Source organism: Vespula vulgaris, chromosome 2, assembly GCF_905475345.1.
Source record: "Vespula vulgaris chromosome 2, iyVesVulg1.1, whole genome shotgun sequence".
In the NCBI taxonomy this organism is placed as follows: Eukaryota; Metazoa; Arthropoda; class Insecta; order Hymenoptera; family Vespidae; genus Vespula; species Vespula vulgaris.
This window is the reverse complement of record NC_066587.1, coordinates 2,346,611-2,362,679: the sequence shown is the minus strand read 5'-3', so window position 1 is coordinate 2,362,679 and position 16,069 is coordinate 2,346,611. Positions and strand designations below refer to the sequence as shown.

The 16,069-nt window shown below is 33.6% G+C and overlaps 3 protein-coding genes, 1 long non-coding RNA gene and 1 other non-coding gene across 13 annotated transcripts in view; 2 read left to right on the top strand and 3 right to left on the bottom strand.

The window, feature by feature from the left end:
* The window catches only part of LOC127072817 (uncharacterized protein PF3D7_1120600-like), a 42,604-nt gene extending 31,538 nt beyond the window's left edge, over positions 1 to 11,066 (bottom strand). For both annotated transcript variants that reach the window (XM_051013566.1, XM_051013567.1), the window contains exons 1-2: positions 10,906 to 11,066; positions 9,557 to 9,925 (exon numbers count right to left, since the gene is read on the bottom strand). In XM_051013566.1, coding sequence (XP_050869523.1) covers positions 9,557 to 9,825 — 269 coding nt within the window. In that variant the 5' untranslated portion in view covers positions 9,826 to 9,925; positions 10,906 to 11,066. The remainder of the gene's footprint in view (positions 1 to 9,556; positions 9,926 to 10,905) is intronic.
* LOC127072875 (uncharacterized) lies at positions 1,614 to 7,945 on the top strand. Its single transcript, XR_007785603.1, has 2 exons — positions 1,614 to 2,631; positions 3,198 to 7,945. It is a non-coding gene; the product is annotated as an uncharacterized LOC127072875 (long non-coding RNA).
* On the bottom strand, positions 3,744 to 3,815 carry Trnat-cgu (transfer RNA threonine (anticodon CGU)). Its single transcript has one exon. It is a non-coding gene; the product is annotated as a tRNA-Thr (tRNA).
* Positions 11,067 to 11,133: 67 nt separating the features above from the next.
* Positions 11,134 to 12,569, top strand: LOC127072871 (mitochondrial import inner membrane translocase subunit Tim9). 3 transcript variants are annotated; one of them, XM_051013694.1, is made up of 3 exons: positions 11,134 to 11,416; positions 11,511 to 11,752; positions 11,930 to 12,569. In XM_051013694.1, the coding sequence occupies exons 1-2, from the start codon at positions 11,402 to 11,404 to the stop codon at positions 11,736 to 11,738; spliced, it is 243 nt and encodes an 80-aa protein (XP_050869651.1). In that variant the 5' UTR covers positions 11,134 to 11,401; the 3' UTR covers positions 11,739 to 11,752; positions 11,930 to 12,569. The 3 variants fall into 3 exon arrangements, with proteins under 3 accessions (XP_050869651.1, XP_050869649.1, XP_050869648.1); XM_051013691.1 differs by having other exon boundaries at positions 11,191 to 11,399; XM_051013692.1 differs by lacking the exon at positions 11,930 to 12,569 and having other exon boundaries at positions 11,184 to 11,399; positions 11,511 to 11,894.
* On the bottom strand, positions 11,896 to 15,998 carry LOC127072830 (G patch domain-containing protein 2). Of its 6 annotated transcripts, none has more exons than XM_051013606.1 (6): positions 15,857 to 15,998; positions 14,305 to 14,486; positions 14,115 to 14,180; positions 13,661 to 14,015; positions 13,386 to 13,588; positions 11,896 to 13,272 (listed from the first exon to the last, which is right to left on the bottom strand). In XM_051013606.1, exons 1-6 carry the CDS (start codon positions 15,907 to 15,909, stop codon positions 12,566 to 12,568), a joined length of 1,566 nt encoding a protein of 521 aa, XP_050869563.1. In that variant the 5' UTR covers positions 15,910 to 15,998; the 3' UTR covers positions 11,896 to 12,565. The 6 variants fall into 6 exon arrangements, with proteins under 6 accessions (XP_050869563.1, XP_050869564.1, XP_050869568.1 ...); XM_051013607.1 differs by having other exon boundaries at positions 14,311 to 14,486; XM_051013611.1 differs by lacking the exon at positions 15,857 to 15,998 and adding an exon at positions 14,907 to 15,055.
* Between the last annotated feature and the right edge of the window lie 71 nt (positions 15,999 to 16,069).

Sequence of the window (16,069 nt, the reverse complement as noted above, 5' to 3'; positions counted from 1 at the left end):
AAACGGGAACATTCTTTTACGCGCCATATTGTTTACTGCGTTACCTTTTAGAAACGAGTTTCTATGAAGTTGCGTTTCGATTGATTATTTCGGTCGCAATAATAAAGTTAACAATTATAAGAATTCGGAGCATCTTAGTAAAGATGGAAAAACAGGGTGAGATAAAGTTTGAGTTGCGGGTGGTGATAGATGAAGTGGGAGCTGTAATAAAGAGGTAAGAAAACTTCCAAACGTATGGTTATATGTATTATCATCGACAGCTGCGGCCATAAGCTGAAAGGTTATTTGCCAATGCAGCTGATAGAATATCGCACGTATATTACATCGATACGGTTTATACATCCCGTTCTTCCCGCGTCTATGTGTCCGTCCATATATTTTATCGGCTTTGACGGGGTGACAGAGGCCAGTGTGAATATTTCGTGAGCGAAATCGTAACTTTTGCTCCCGTGCGATAAATATTTATGTCATCTCGTAAACGATCGCGCGACATTTCTCCTTCGTATCGGACCAAAAAGGTTTTCTTTTCTTTTCTTTATTTCTTCCTTCCTTTCTTTATTCTTTTATCTTTGAAAATTTTTCCATTATTATTCATTATATGTATATGTGTACGTATATACGTACGTATGTACGTACGTACGTACGTATGTATGTATGTATGTATGCATATATCGTAAGATGAATTTTTTAATAGCAAAGAAAAAAGAAAAATAAATAAGCAAATAAATATTTTGTAACATATTTTTACGAATGTGACAAAATTTACATGTATATAAATATAACGTTAACACATAATAGATAGATTATATATATATATATATTTACACACACACATAGATAACGTTATCAATAATATGATAATCGCAAAGGCGAAGCACATTTCGTAGCTTCTTATCTTATTGTGTCAGTTGCAAAGAATTCTTTCGCAAAGTGAATAAAAAAAGGAAAAAGAAAGATACTTAGTAAACGTATTCATAATTTATACTCTTACATATCAAAATATTATGTAATATTTTAATATAAAGAATTTTGCAAATAAATATGCATAGAAATAAATATAAAAAAGGAATATATATATATATATATATATGCATATCAATAAGTAAATATCTCTTCTAACCTATAAGACGAAGAGTAATATTAATCTCTCGATGTCTTGATCTCTTCTGATCGTTGAAATACATATTATAAACGAAACATGGAAAGTAAATACGTAGGATATAGATATATATGTAAATAAGTAAGTACTTCTTGTTCGTTCGATGTATAACGTATATACATACATACACATATATATGGGAAAAAAGAAGAACACGTTCGTATCGATCGAGCTTGCTTCCTAAGAAGGAGTGAGAGAAAGAAAGAGAGAAAGAGACAGACAGACAGACAGACAGAGAGAGAGAGAGAGAGAGAGAGAGAAATACAACGAAAGATAGTGAGAGTGAGCGAACGCGAACGAATGAGGGAGAGTGAGAAAGAGTCACGTTGTCCTCGCGTGTCGATACCGATAATTTTCCCCTCGACGATCGTCGGGAACGAAGACTCGGGAGAGCAGACCGGGAATGAAGCGACGTCGGGAACGTAACCCTGTGCGGAAAGGGGCCGAGGGGGTGGGGGCAATAGCAAGAGGATGGGTAGGGGGTACAGTAGGAGGGGGAAGACTGACGTACCGTCCTACTCTTTCAGATAAGACTCTTTTATCGCGTACCTTGCGATACGAACAAGTATACAACTTGTCTTCTATAAAGATTAAGAATACTGTAAATGTTCTGTTTTTCTCTGTTTTTCTCTTTCTTTCTTTCTGTTATGTCGAATCAATGATTTTTATTTTTTTCCGAAGTTAATGTTTCATTAATATAAGTTATACATATGTATACTTGGTATACTATAGTTTTAATAGTATATATATATTTATATTATATTGTAGTACAGTATTATTTAGAGATATATGTATATGCAGAGTAGACGGATAGTTCCTAGGTTTTTAAAATCTGATAAAAAAGAAAAAGATTAAATAAATAATTAACCTAAAAAGTCTAGAAATATCGAGTAATTGATTTTGAAAAATCACCTAAGGAGATTCGACCCACTCTATGCTACATATAACATACGTACGTACGTATATATATACTATACATAATATAAAGATATAGTATGTCTCATATTATATCATTTGCAACGTATGCACTTATGCAGATAAAACAGAAAAAGAAAAAGAAATTAAAGAAAAAACAAAAAAAAAAGGAAAGATTGAGGTTATAGAAAATGTATTCGAAAGAAAAGGAAAAAAAAGAAGAAGAAAAGAAAGAAAAAATATATAAATAAATAAATGAAATAAGAAATAAAAAGACAAAAAAATATTTTTTGTTTTTGAATTGGCATCAGAATCAGAGATAGAAAGTCTGTGTTATCGTAGAAAATTTAGCAGTCGGTGGAGTGGAGTGGAGTGGAGTGGAGTGGAATGGAGTGGAGTGGAAGGAAGGCAAGGCGCCTTTCTCAAAAGACCCATCGACGGCGATGCACGTCACGTAAGCCCCGTAGTTCCGAGGGCGCCCGAGCACGCCGTGGAATACTGGAATACTAGCGGTGAGAGAATGTGCAGCGAATGCTTCGACGTGAATGAGAACGACGGTATACATCTCACGTTTCTACTACGCGCTACCGTAATGCGTCTTTATCGCTACGTGTACACATATATATGTGTGCACGTTATTCCGTGTACGTGCGTACGTGTGTGTATGTCTATGTATATGTCTGTAGAAGCGCGAGCCTGTGCTGCGACGTAAGCTTTTCACGGAAAGCGCAAACAAATGGGAAATTACGTGATATCTTCCTTTTTTTTTTTTATTATTACTACTACTACTATTATTATTATTTTTTCTTCTCTCTTCTCTTTCTTTTCATTTTTCTTTTCGAAGGGAATCGATTTTCAAACGTTAATTTTTGTCAAACGATATGTGTATGTATGCATGTTGGAGAGTACGTTAATGTATCATCGATCGTTCATCATCTTTCAAAATAAACATGCATAGTACATATGTATATAAATGTAAATAGATATAAACGTGAGTTAATTTAATCTAGTCGACGCTAATGCCACGTAATCGTTTGAAATTTCGTATCGCAACTTTGATTAGTTTAAAGGAGATATTTGAAAATTCCGAACTATTCGCTCTCGAAGCCTTTTCACTTTGCAGACATTTTACGGAAACAGCATTGCTCGTCGCCGCCGCCGCCGCCACCGCCGCCGCCGCCGAGTGTAACTCTTGAATATCGAGAACGCACGGGTTCGCGTTACGTGGCTCGCATTTGTAGACTCTAGTGCGCAGACAGAATTCGAGATTGCTATGTATCCAAGAGGCACCTTTTAATTATTCCTATATTTTTATCTATTCTATTTCCTCCTGCCGATTTAATACTGCCAGAAATGTTTTTTATTTTATTTATTTATTTATTCATTTAATTAAAAATTGCACATGATACACGCGTCAACGATTTCGTTCTCGAATTAATAAATATATATATATATATGGTGTGTGTGTATATGTATATATATATATAAATTTCTTTGGAAACACTTTATACTCGGAATTTATTTTTTTAAATAACAAAAAAAAACACGAAGATTCGATAAAAAGAAATTTGGAAAAATATCACGAGAGACTTACTTATCGTAATTTCGCTTATCGTAATTTACCCAACATATGAAACAAACCAAGGAGAAGTAACGGCAAAAAAAAGATTGCCTCCTGTGAGGTTTGAACTCACGACCCCTGGTTTACGAGACCAGTGCTCTGCCACTGAGCTAAAGAGGCTGACGATTTCCTTTGTTAATCCAAAATTGATAAGGGCTGCGTCAAATATTTGGATTATTATATAAAATATTTCATTTTTGTTAACATATAACGCTCTTTTATCGTCGTAGTATTATAAAATAATGATATTTTATTTTCATATTCACGTTTGAAAAAAAAATTTTACAAGGACGCTATTAAATGTTGTTTACTTCTTAGGTATTTATATAAGTTAATAATTGATACATTCATCGATCGATGATCTATCTATCCGAATGATGTAATTAGTTTCGATTGGACTAAAAAAAAAAAAAAAAAGAAAAAAGAAAGAGGGAATGGTTTTTATTTTTCAATTTTTTTTTCGTTCTTTTTTTTTGCAACTGTTTTTTTCCTTCCATCTTTAGAACTTATATGAACTTATAATCTTAAAAATAATTCTGTCATGGCAATCTTAGATTTCTTCTTAAGAAATAGTACGTGACGTAAAGCAGATGTCAGTCATCGCGCTTCCTGTTTTACTTGACGATCACAATAAAACCCTACTTTTGGGTTCCCTTTACGAGAAAAAAGGGGGAAGGGTCACACGCAACCTCCTCTCTTTTTCTATGCGACTACGGAAAAGGGACAGATGTTTTGTACCGTCTTAAAGATTTTGGAGGGACCCCTTTTCAGTTCTGAGCTCTATGCTCTTTGAGACGCAATAAAGGATCCAACGGAACGTACTCTCTCTCTCTTTCTCTCTCTCTCTCTCTCTCTCTCTCTCTCTCTCTCTCTCTCTCTCTCTCTCTCTCTCTCTCTCTCTCTCTCTCTCTCTGATGGGACTATTGTACGATTAAGCAGATGTTATACTATGAATGCGCAATGTATAACGTGCGACTCGACAAAGGAATCGATTTACCTAGGGTTCCACATAGATTTTTGCATTTTCCTCTGCATTGCCTCTTTTACCATAGATATGTGTATGTGTGTGTGTGTATATATATATGCACGTAATATTAAGAAACTACTATAATCCTTGTATCCCTAAATTTGAAACATATATAATCTTATGTCATAATTCATTTGATCATGTTTAATCATATTTTATTTGATAGATCCCATTATTTTACCAAACCTAATAAATCAAATAAGTACATATGTATATATGTATGTATGTATGTGTATATATATGTATATATATATATCATCGTTCAAATCATCACGTCATGTTATTCGATTCTATTTCTACTTTTCGCCAAATCCAAGGATCTATCATCTTTTAAAAATCTCATCAACGTAATATTATATGTACAAACAACGGCGTACGTATTAACGACTATCAAAAAATTTGAACGAAAGAAGAAAACTGACAATGTTTCAAGGCGATTAAAATTCTTGCCTGGTCATTTCTTATACATATCTTCTTTATCGACATTATTCAGCCAATTGAAAAGCTTCGATCTCGTGACGGTATGATAAAGTAGAAAGAAGGAACGAAAGAAAAATAAAATAAAACAAGAACAGAAACAACAACAAAAGGAATGGAGGAATGCACGTAAGCGCAAGCACGTTCGAGAAGTTTCCCGTTGGATAAAAGCGGACTGACTCGGCACCCCAACGTTCCTCGGGCTCTCCCCCGATTGTTTTCCGTCCATACATATATCCATACATACGTACGTATACATATACATGTACATGTACATGTACATGTACACATATACGTAGATAGATCGTAGGAAGAAGAAGAATAAGGAGGAGGAGAAGGAGAAGGAGAACGAGAAGGAGAAGGAGGAGAAGAAGAAGAAGAAGAAGAAGAAGAAGAAGAAGAAGAAGAAGAAGACGAGCGATCTCCGTTCCGTACCCTTGAACCTAGAGAAGAGAGGAACGTTGTGCAGCGTTGCCGTCTCGCAAGAAGACGGCGTCGCGTCGCGTCGCGTCGCGCGTCTCTACACCCTTTCGCCTCCCGTCGTGTCCCGTCGTGTCGCGTCGCGTCGCGTCGTGTCGTGTCGTATCTCGTCGTATCGCGCGACCGTCTCTCGATCGGGCGTAGCCGGCTGCTCTCGGCGCTTCGCGCTTTCTTCGCAAAGAGAAGGAATTCCTTCGTCGTCGACGGTTGACTGGCGCGATGCCCGAGTACCGCTGACGTCAGCGTTACGCGGACAGAACCGACGGGGAACGGGATGATCGGGTTATGTAAAAAAATCAAACAGAAAAAACGATCGAGTTTACTCTTTTCGAACGAGCACGTTCTTTCTCTTTCTTTCCTTCCTCTTTGCCTTTAACCTCCTTCGCCATTTTTTTCGCCGAACGTTCAATTTAGCGGGACGACGATCGATCGATCTATCTCTATAAATTTTATTATCGATATAAAATATCTCGAAGGGACAATTAAAAGGAAAGAAAAATTAGAAAAAAATTTAACAAAATAATGCATTCGTTATTATCCGGCAAAAATCTATCCGCGTAAGGAAAACAAATGTTACGAGTTCTCTTCGATGCACGTGACAAATTTTCGTCCGATTGACGAAGAGAACGTTGACCTTGGTCAAGCAGCCATTACGCGAGCAGCCGTCGGTACTGCGTGTTTTCTTCGCAAAACTTACGTTTCCGCCGACGTTGCCGACGCAGAAGTGACGTCACGCGCGCGCACGGCAGTTGCGTTTACTCGCCGTGTAATATTATGCGAAAAGCATGGACAACGCGAGACGACGACGACGACGACGACGACGAAACGTGCGCGGTTATGCGATTATTATATCGGTGAACGTGATGACGATGTCTTATGGTATCATTTTCAGCGTTGTCGGGAATCTTTTTTCTTTCCTTTTATTTTTTTCTTCGTTCCTTTTCTCTCTCGCTCTCTCTCTCTATCTTTTTTTAACTCTAATGACTTCTATTTTAAACGTTATCACGGCGATTTCAGCGCCATCGACGAGTATTTTCCAAATTATACCGATTGTATGCGATAAACGTATCGTTTCGTGTAATAACTAATACTACTGTGAGATAATTTCACGAACGTTTTTTATCTCTACTGTGTTTTATAGTGTGTGTGTAATCATATATATACACACACACACATATATATATACACATAATTATATATACACATATGGAACGTTAAAAGAAAAAAAAAGAAAAAAAAAATTGTTTAAAAATAACTAAAGATAAAAATATACCTATCTACTCCTTGACTTCTATGCATCTCTCTCTTTTGTCTTTTTGACTTCTCTGCATCTTTTCCTTCTCTCTCTCTCTCTTTATCTCTCGTTCACACGCTCATGTGCCATTTACGAGGCAAACCGGTTTATATACTTTTTGCGAACTCCGGCTTCGCGAGAATGTTGATTTTTGCGACATATACCGCTGGGAACCTAACCTACATCGTTACTCGAGTGAGTTGGACGCGGTGCTTGCCGTTTCGATGCCCTGCAGACCTTGAACATGTCGAAGGCTTCTTATACGTTTATCATGCTCGAGATCGTCATCGATCAAGTGCACTCTACACAAAAATATGTTTGTTCCTACGTGTTGTTTTTTTCTTTTCTTTTCTTTTCTTTATTTTTAACTAGAGCATATTTATACGAGTATCAACAAATTCAAACGATATAATACATGAATTAGCACTCGCGATAGGGAATGCAACACGTGCCGATCTCATGAATGTTTGTGTGTGCGTGCATGGAATGCGTGTGTGTGTGTGAGAGAGAGAGAAAGAGAGAGAGAGAGGGGGAATGAGAGGAAGAGGAGCGAGAGGCGTGGAAGTAAAAGAGAGGTCGTCGGATAAGAGGAACCGATATGAAATTTAGTCACGACAGGAACGAGAGTCGAATCGAACAACGCCAGCGGGGGGGTTAATTTTTATTCAAGGCACATATACATCGCCGAAAATATTTTTACGTATCTCTATGTAATGCGTACGGCATACACATGTGGCCCATTAGCAGGTTAGGGCGACTATTGTTCTCTCACTAACCTACAACACTTCATAGCTCATTGTCATGCTTTATTCGTTATGTTCCTTCAACGAAGGTGAGAGCTTTTGATAGCTCGAAAAAAAAAAGAAAATAAATTTACTTAACCTCTAAATTGTATATACGATAACTTGTATGTATCAAGAATAAACATCGAATAAAATGAAAATATAATGAGAATAAAATTGATTTTGGATATTTCTCGTAATATTTTTTCTTTTTCTTTGTTCGCCGATTAAAATTTTTAGGTTAGAAATCGATAAATACGCGCGATTGAATAAAAAGATATATAAGTATGTGTGTTAAGTACCGAGGATTTGAAGATTGTAGGTGCACGCCAGGAACGCGAGACGAGATTATGTATCCGTATATATGTGGCACTTGGAAACCGGTTCGACAAAACTTTCGAAAATTCCGGAATGACGTAGTAATTCTCTCTCTCTCTCTCCCTCTCTCTCTCTTTCTCGCACGTTTTATACCTATACCCGAACGAAGACGAACGGTCCTGTTTCTTTCTTAATCGCTTTTTTATTTACGTAAGAGCTACTACCTACTTGAACTCTCTTCGAGTTGGCAATCGACAATGTTATCGAGTTCGATCGATATTTTTCTTCGAAAGTTAGATCATATATCGTTCTATCGATTTATTTGTCCTATTCGATCAAAATGTGATTATTATCAAAAAATATTTACATATTTCATTCGATTCGTAATATATTTCTTATACTTACCTCGATATATCTTGAAAATAAATAACTACACTATAAACGTGCTATGAATGCACTATAAATACACTATAAATGCACTATGATGTTATCACTGATTCGAACTTTGTCACTATAAATCGTTTCTCGAATAAGTTATCGCTATTACATTATATAGTTATTATCATCATAGTTATTATTAGCACATATAATGTATGAATGGCATATGTGTGTATGTTGTGCATATCTTACAAAAAAAAAGAATCAAGAATCATATTAATGAACTTTCACTTTTCGTGGTATTGTTTGCATCGTTCGTTCTTAAAAAAATAATAATCGATATTTTTGAAAATATATATCGTCAACGATATCGATATGATCAAACTTATTTTTGATATTTAATCGTTATTTGCACTAAATTTTGTATTACAATCCAAATACATCTTTGTAAATTGGCACGTATTCAAAAGTGCAACGAACGCGACCATACTTCTTAGAACATGTATGTGCATAGTAATCGACTTTATAGAGATCAATGCTATTTGTGTAATCGTATTATCTTACGTATTATAGATTACAATACGGATTATCTCTCTAGGTAGAAAGAAAATGTCACAAACTTTGGAATAAAATAACAGTAACAGAAAAAAAAAAACCAAAAAGGAAAATATTCAAATATTTTCTATTTAAATGTGCTAGGAATGCTGTTATATTTCTCGCGATTTAATGTTTCTTGTGTAACCATATTTTATCGTACACATTATAGATTATTATACGAATTATCTTTCTTGGTAGAAAAAAATGACGATACAAATCTTGAAGAAAACAAACATGAAAAAAAGGAAAGAAAAAAAAAATCAAATATTTTCTATTTAGAAGTATCACGAATGCGGCCATATCTCTTGTAATATGTATATACATATTTTAATCAACTTAATGCTACTTGTGTAATCGTATGTTATCATACGTATTATAGATTACTATACGGATTATCTCTCTTGGTAGAAAAAAAGATGATACAAACTTTGGAGTAATATAAACAGTAAAAAAGAGAAAAAACAGAAAAAGAGAAAAACCCAACAATATACAAATATTTTCTACTTACGTTACGTCGTCGTTCGAGTAAATATTTTCATTCTGTGATTCGGGCAGATCATTTTTCTTGCTGCTTGTAGTATAAACGTCGTCCATATCATTAAACTCTTTATGATTCCTCCAATCTTGAATTTCCTTACGTAGAATCGTGATAGGATCGGTTTGTTCCTCGTAACTTTCGCTGTTCATGGATTCAACGTAGATTTTATTTTCTCTTTCTTTCATCGTTTCAAATTTTTTGAGAGAAAACATTTTTAATTTTTTTTTTGACGATGACATTTCCCTCTGATACTTTTCTCTTTCTTTTCTTTTTCTCGTAATAAGATTGCACTTTTCCAACTTCTTCCGAAATGACGATTAACACTTTCGATAAATTTCACTGAAAAATATTCAAATATACATCGTTTCACAATATAGACATCTGAAATTTATTGGTTAGAAATAATTGAAAAAGATCGATATTATTTTTAAATAAATTAAAAAAAAAAAAAAAAGAGAATGATCTAGTCAATGCAGGTCGTTGTACGTTAAGAAAGTTAGAAACTGTGACGGATCGATAATTTCTACTTTATCGACGCGGCAAGAAGAGGGCGCGATCGAGTCATCGTAAACATAGAAACTTAGATAAAGTCACGTTTTATATCGCAATCTTATTAAGTTTATATATTTTTAATAAAAATTATATCTTCTATTTTGTATAAACAAAGTCTGTAATTTGTTTAATCAAGATCCATGCAAGAATATCGTTCGTGGCGCCAATGGCGCCAATTCTACATAAATATAGAAATCGAAGTCACGAAACACTCTCTGGTGGCGCCATCTGTCGTTATAATAAGTTTCCAATTAAAAACGCGCGTGTTCGTTGTTCGATCGTCACAATAGTTTGACAAAAATATTAACAATATTTTATTAAACAAATTATATGATTTAATTATAATCTCGTCAATATAAATAAAAAATGTAAATAAAGAATTTAAATATCCAACTAACACTTCTGTCTTAATTTCTAACGATTGAAACGGTTGAATAATCAGGTTTCAAAAGAGACGTTCGTTCGTCACCTGTTCTCAATACGTTTCCGCCGTTGAGACAATTTATCGCAGATATATGTTTGAGAAAAATACGAAAAAATACAGATATATAAATTTCAAATAATATAATTTTATATTTTTGAAAATTTATTTTATATTTTTCCTTAAACTAATACGTTCTGTTGTATCGTCTTATATATATAAAAAAAAGAAAGAAAAAAAAAAGTTAAGAATTTTAACAATAAAAATAACGATTTTTTATTCATATCGTCTTAAAATATTTTGTATATATTTTATATTTAACAGCATAAATTTTTAATAAAATTACCTTCTAACAGCTTAGATCAAGTTGTTTCGTTCCGCACGGAAGAATTTTTTCACTTTTATACAACTTACAATAATATTTAACACGAATTTAGAAGTAATATAGTACAACACTGCGAAGTGTAACACATTTTTTCTTTCCCTCTCTTTCTGAAATCTTTCTGTTTCTAATTGGTTCATTCTATTACGTCACAAAAGCTATAGATAGAAATTAATAGAAACTTACCTATAATATGAAGTAATTTGATTGGCTACTGCTTTTGGCATGGTATTGAACCTGATTCTGATTGGTTTGTTCCAATGATAAATACTAAGAGGACTTTAGATATGGATTCGTGTTGTGTAATCTGAGCATGTGCCCACTTGTATACAATAAATTCTAACCTAAAATTTACTTACGTCAATATCAATCTTCGATTAAGAAGTATATAAATAAATTCATTAAATACTATGGCTATGCAAGTTCCTGCTGAAGTTAATGCAGAAGAAATCAAGTCTGTATGTATTTATTCAATGTAAAGATCTACTTTAAGATTAATATCATCTTTACGTTTTTACAATTATTTCTTTAATATTAAAAAATAATTTCTTATATTTATATAATTATAGTTTAAAGACTTCATAATGTCGTACAATAAACTATCAGAGATTTGTTTTATCGACTGCATAACTGATTTTACTACACGAGATGTAAAAGCGAAGGAGGAAAAATGTGCGCTTAATTGTATGGAAAAGTATTTAAAAATGAATCAAAGAGTCTCGCAACGATTCCAAGAGTTTCAAATAATTGCCAATGAAAATGTATTAGCAGCTGAAAAGAAACTGGGACGAAATTAATGTTGGAGAAAAATGTATGTTCGATTTATAAAGCGCATTGAAATATTATATAACCTTACTATAGGAGAAGTTAAAATATTAAAATATTGTATTTCATTTACATGTTATCGAATGTCATGAGAATTGTAGATATAAATTTGATATTTTAAAATACGAGTAGTGTGTATTAAGTTTTTATTATATTATTACAGACACGCATTCGTCCCGATGTTAAAAAAAAATCTATTGTGCTTGGACTATTCAAATATGATTTTTAATGTAAGATACATTTTTTAAATTAAGTTTTAACATGTCATTGATTGCGTATAACACATTATAACAAATGCTGTAATATTCAAAGAAATCATTCCAATGATTGTTTCCTTAATTGTTGTAAAAAAAAGATGCCCTTTTTAATCGTTGTTTTTTTACATTTATATAATGTATAGTATTAACAGGTGATTCACACGTTCTAATCTTCGAGTTAAGGATTTTTGTTACTAGACTAATAAAAAAAGTACAAATTGTTATTTACATTCAGAATCATGAAACTCATTCTATACGCAGCAAATTAACTTATTCATTATTTCATATTTTGTACAAATTTATACATGTATATAAATTCATATAGACATTTTAAAGCTGAACTACAATAGAATGATAAATCCTATATAAAATGTCAATTTTTGGACGAGTTTCGTCCGCAAAAGTCTATAATACGTTCCGTACGAAATTTAATGTTGTTATAATACATCAATTCTAGAATATCTACTAATCTCATTTATAGAAAGCAGGTTAATCGTCCATATAAATATTGAGAAACAAACTAATAAAAAGGAACACATAATTTAACTGGACTTTGAATGTCCAAAGTCTTGAAACTTTGGCTTTCCATGTATCTCAATTTCCATATTGTTAGAATCCCACTCGAACTGTGGAAAACTTATAGATTGCAGCGGCATGGTATCTTGCGTTTGTTGTACAATTTGTGAACCAAAACTTGTACTAGAAATATGTTGTTCCTGACACTGCATCAGTGAATCAGGATTAGGTGAGTTTGGAGGTGTCTTCCTTAATCTTTTGTAATCGGAGAATCTGTTTAACGATACTTGATCTACGCATACAGCTTGAGTTGTATGTCGCGTTTTATATAATATTGGGCAACCTAAATCACCTTTCAAACTTAAACTGTATAAATTTGCAAGACGACGCAGCTTCTCCCGTTCAGCTTGACGCATAGGATGTAACTTAAGTTCACTCTGAGTTGGATCTTGTAGAAATCTTGATACTTTCTCATTTGCCGAAGTAATTATAGAATATCCAGGTTTATTGTCGACGTGACGCCGACCAGCGCGAATTTCTCTACCAGTGAGACCTTCGCGAATTCGTTTAACTCTTTGTCTGTACCTTTTTCTGCTTTCATCGGTAGAGTGTTCAAAGCTACCATGTAATATCATTTGGAATGTCGAATCTGTTCCTATTTTATCTTCACTCGTGCTATCTCCATCGTCCCACCAATTTGATTCCACTATCCAATCGGATTGCTCGTCATCTCCTAAGATATGAAAAGTGAATGATAATGAAGTACCACAATAATATTTTTTCGCACGACAATTTTGTATCGCAATAATAATTTTTTTCTTACGATCTTTCTTACGATTCTTTTACCTTCGCGATCCTCGTCATTTGTGATTATACCATTTTCGGAATCGCTAGAAGAAATACTTGAACTCGATATACGAGAGCAATCTACGGTGTCTTCACCTTGCATTTTCCCCCGGATTTTCGACTTCGAGGTTCTGTTTGGTTTCAAAGAACGCATTTCGCAATCGGTAGAACGTTCTCTGCATGATCTCTTACGTTTTCCACACCTAAAGGTAATCGAATTTAATATGTAACTTTGTTAGGATTAATTGGAACTTTGTAGAATCACAAAATATTACCATATGGCTCCATATTTGTTTTTACAATCATTCCTAAGAACTCGCTTTTTTCCACCTAAAGTGGTCGACATAATGGTAACCGTTTGAGACGTCGATGGATTCGAGTCAGAATCAACAGCCATCTTCTTGAACTTTCTCTTACGTCTTGTGTTAGTCCTTGGTATGAAATTTTCATTGACAGAATCGCTCTCTATGTTGCTCGCATTATTTAGGTTGGAAAACCGTGCAAATCTTTTTGTTTGATTCGTGTCATCGCTATCGGATTGATATTTAGAAGGTGTAGAATTTTTCAAAATGCGGATATCGCAAATAGAAGACGAACTGTCATCCGAGTGCTTACTTATATTGAGCGATGCTGGAAAAAAATGCAATTCTTATTAAGTGGCTATATTTTTAATCTTTACTAAACTATTATTTAAAGATTACATGTGAACTGTAATTTAACTTCTTGTACATTGATATTTATAGAAAGACAATCTTGGTAATGACCCTCTGTATGCCTTGTAGAAGCGAACTGTAACTGATGTTATGTCATATGATTAGATCGGGTGGCATTCCGTCTCCAACTTTTGTTTTCATAATCCACATATACGCCTTATTGTTCTCAAAATTTGATTACTTTCTATTGTTTTATATGTCCTTACACTTACGAATATTCCCTGTAGAACGAGCTCTCCTCCTTATACCCCATCTACGTCTGACGTTAGCACTGTTACTGCTTTCTTCAAGGGCAAGGGTCAGATCATGCACAAGTGCCTCCATTTTTACTCTTAAGTCTGCTGGTACTGCTTTTAGAACACGCTCCATTTGAAGGATGCGTTTAATTCTACAAGACAAATACAAAATTTACAACACCATTGCAAATACAAATTGATTGAATATTTAATAAAATAAAAGATCAACGTATGATTGTTATTTTCCAATTTTCTGCACCTATATATATATATATAATTTTTTTTATTTCTAATTCAGTATTAAATAAAATTCTGTCGAGAAAACTGTTTCTAGTAATTGTGTTACATTTCACGAAATATTAAAAAAAAAAAAAAGCTTTTATTTACTAATGTCATTCATTTACACTACAAAAAAACGAAAGGAGTCAATTAATATAACATGTATTTTTCTCGTAAATATTACACATGTCATATATATATATATATGTCTGTACATATATTCGAGACATACTTGTAATTTTTACACCGATATGTAATTTAAATTGATCATTATAAACTTTCACGTTGCACACCTTGTATATATTATTCACAAGTAGTGAGTTGAACTTTAAACGGATGTCATCGTAAAACAACAATTTATCTGTCGAGTAACAGTGAAAAAATAAAAAAAAAGAAAAGCACCAAACGAGTCGATTTTATTCGACTTATTAGCTCCGTGTCGTTTAGCACAGAGCTCACGTTATATCGTAACTTGCAGTGGGAAATGGGATAATGACCGTATGTTTCTCTGTGTGTTGCATGAACGCGCGTGGGTGTGTGGCGCAATAGTCGAGTCAATTCAATAGACACACACACATATATGCAGGTATGTGGCAGACATTTTGTTTTTCCTATTTCTAGATAATTTATTGAAAAATTTGACAAATTATTAATCGATTTATTTTTCTTTTCAAAAATATTGCTGGCAGTGGTAAAAAAGAAAAGAAAAAGAATTTTTCACATTAATTGCATATGTACGTTGCACTACTGTGATCGTATATAAATTGTTTAACGTTTTCTTTTTTTTTTATATTATTATTATTAACAATACATAAGATATACGTGTGTGATATGTTTATATATCTATATATATATATACATATATATGTACGATCTATTTGACCAATAGAACGAACGCTTGTTTTAAAAGCTTGCAGTTAATTTTACGAAATTATGCAAAAGTTGTTAATGTCCTTATATTGCAGCCAATGACAAAGAAGATAGGACCTGATCCAATTACATGCACGATAGTTTAAAAATAAAAATGCAACAATTTGCATTTAAATAGAAGTACAAAAAGCGAACCAATTGCATTTCTTATATCGCACGTGCGTATAAAGAAGTAATCATTATAAAACACTTTACTATATAATAAGAAATTGTGTATATATAACAAAGAGAGAAAGTATATATAGAAATGAAGAATTTTGATTGGACAGTTGTTAGGACATGACTGAGCAGTCAACAACAGGAAGTAGTTTACCGTAGAAAGGCACCCAAAGAGTGTCCACCTCGGTGCCGTTTCCGCTTTTGCATTCCACAGACGCTCCGCACCTCCTCAGAGTTTTCGTCTTCCTTTTCGTCGTCGAAAAGTCGTCATCATTAGTCGGACTTACGGGTTTCTAGGTTAAAAATTAGTTCGAATGAAGTGAGAAACAGTGTTTGGATAAACGATAAAATCGTTTAAACGTGATGA

Coding starts and splice junctions, on each gene's coding strand:
- LOC127072830 (XM_051013606.1), bottom strand. CDS start 15,909: ATGCAAAAGCGGAAACGGCACCGAGGTGGACACTCTTTGGGTGCCTTT. Junction 14,487..15,856: donor TCTTTGGGTGCCTTTCTACG/GTAAACTACTTC, acceptor TTTGTCTTGTAG/AATTAAACGCATCCTTCAAA. Junction 14,181..14,304: donor TACAGGGAATATTCGTAAGT/GTAAGGACATAT, acceptor ACATAACATCAG/TTACAGTTCGCTTCTACAAG.
- LOC127072871 (XM_051013691.1), top strand. CDS start 11,352: ATGGCTATGCAAGTTCCTGCTGAAGTTAATGCAGAAGAAATCAAGTCT. Junction 11,400..11,510: donor ATGCAGAAGAAATCAAGTCT/GTATGTATTTAT, acceptor ATATAATTATAG/TTTAAAGACTTCATAATGTC.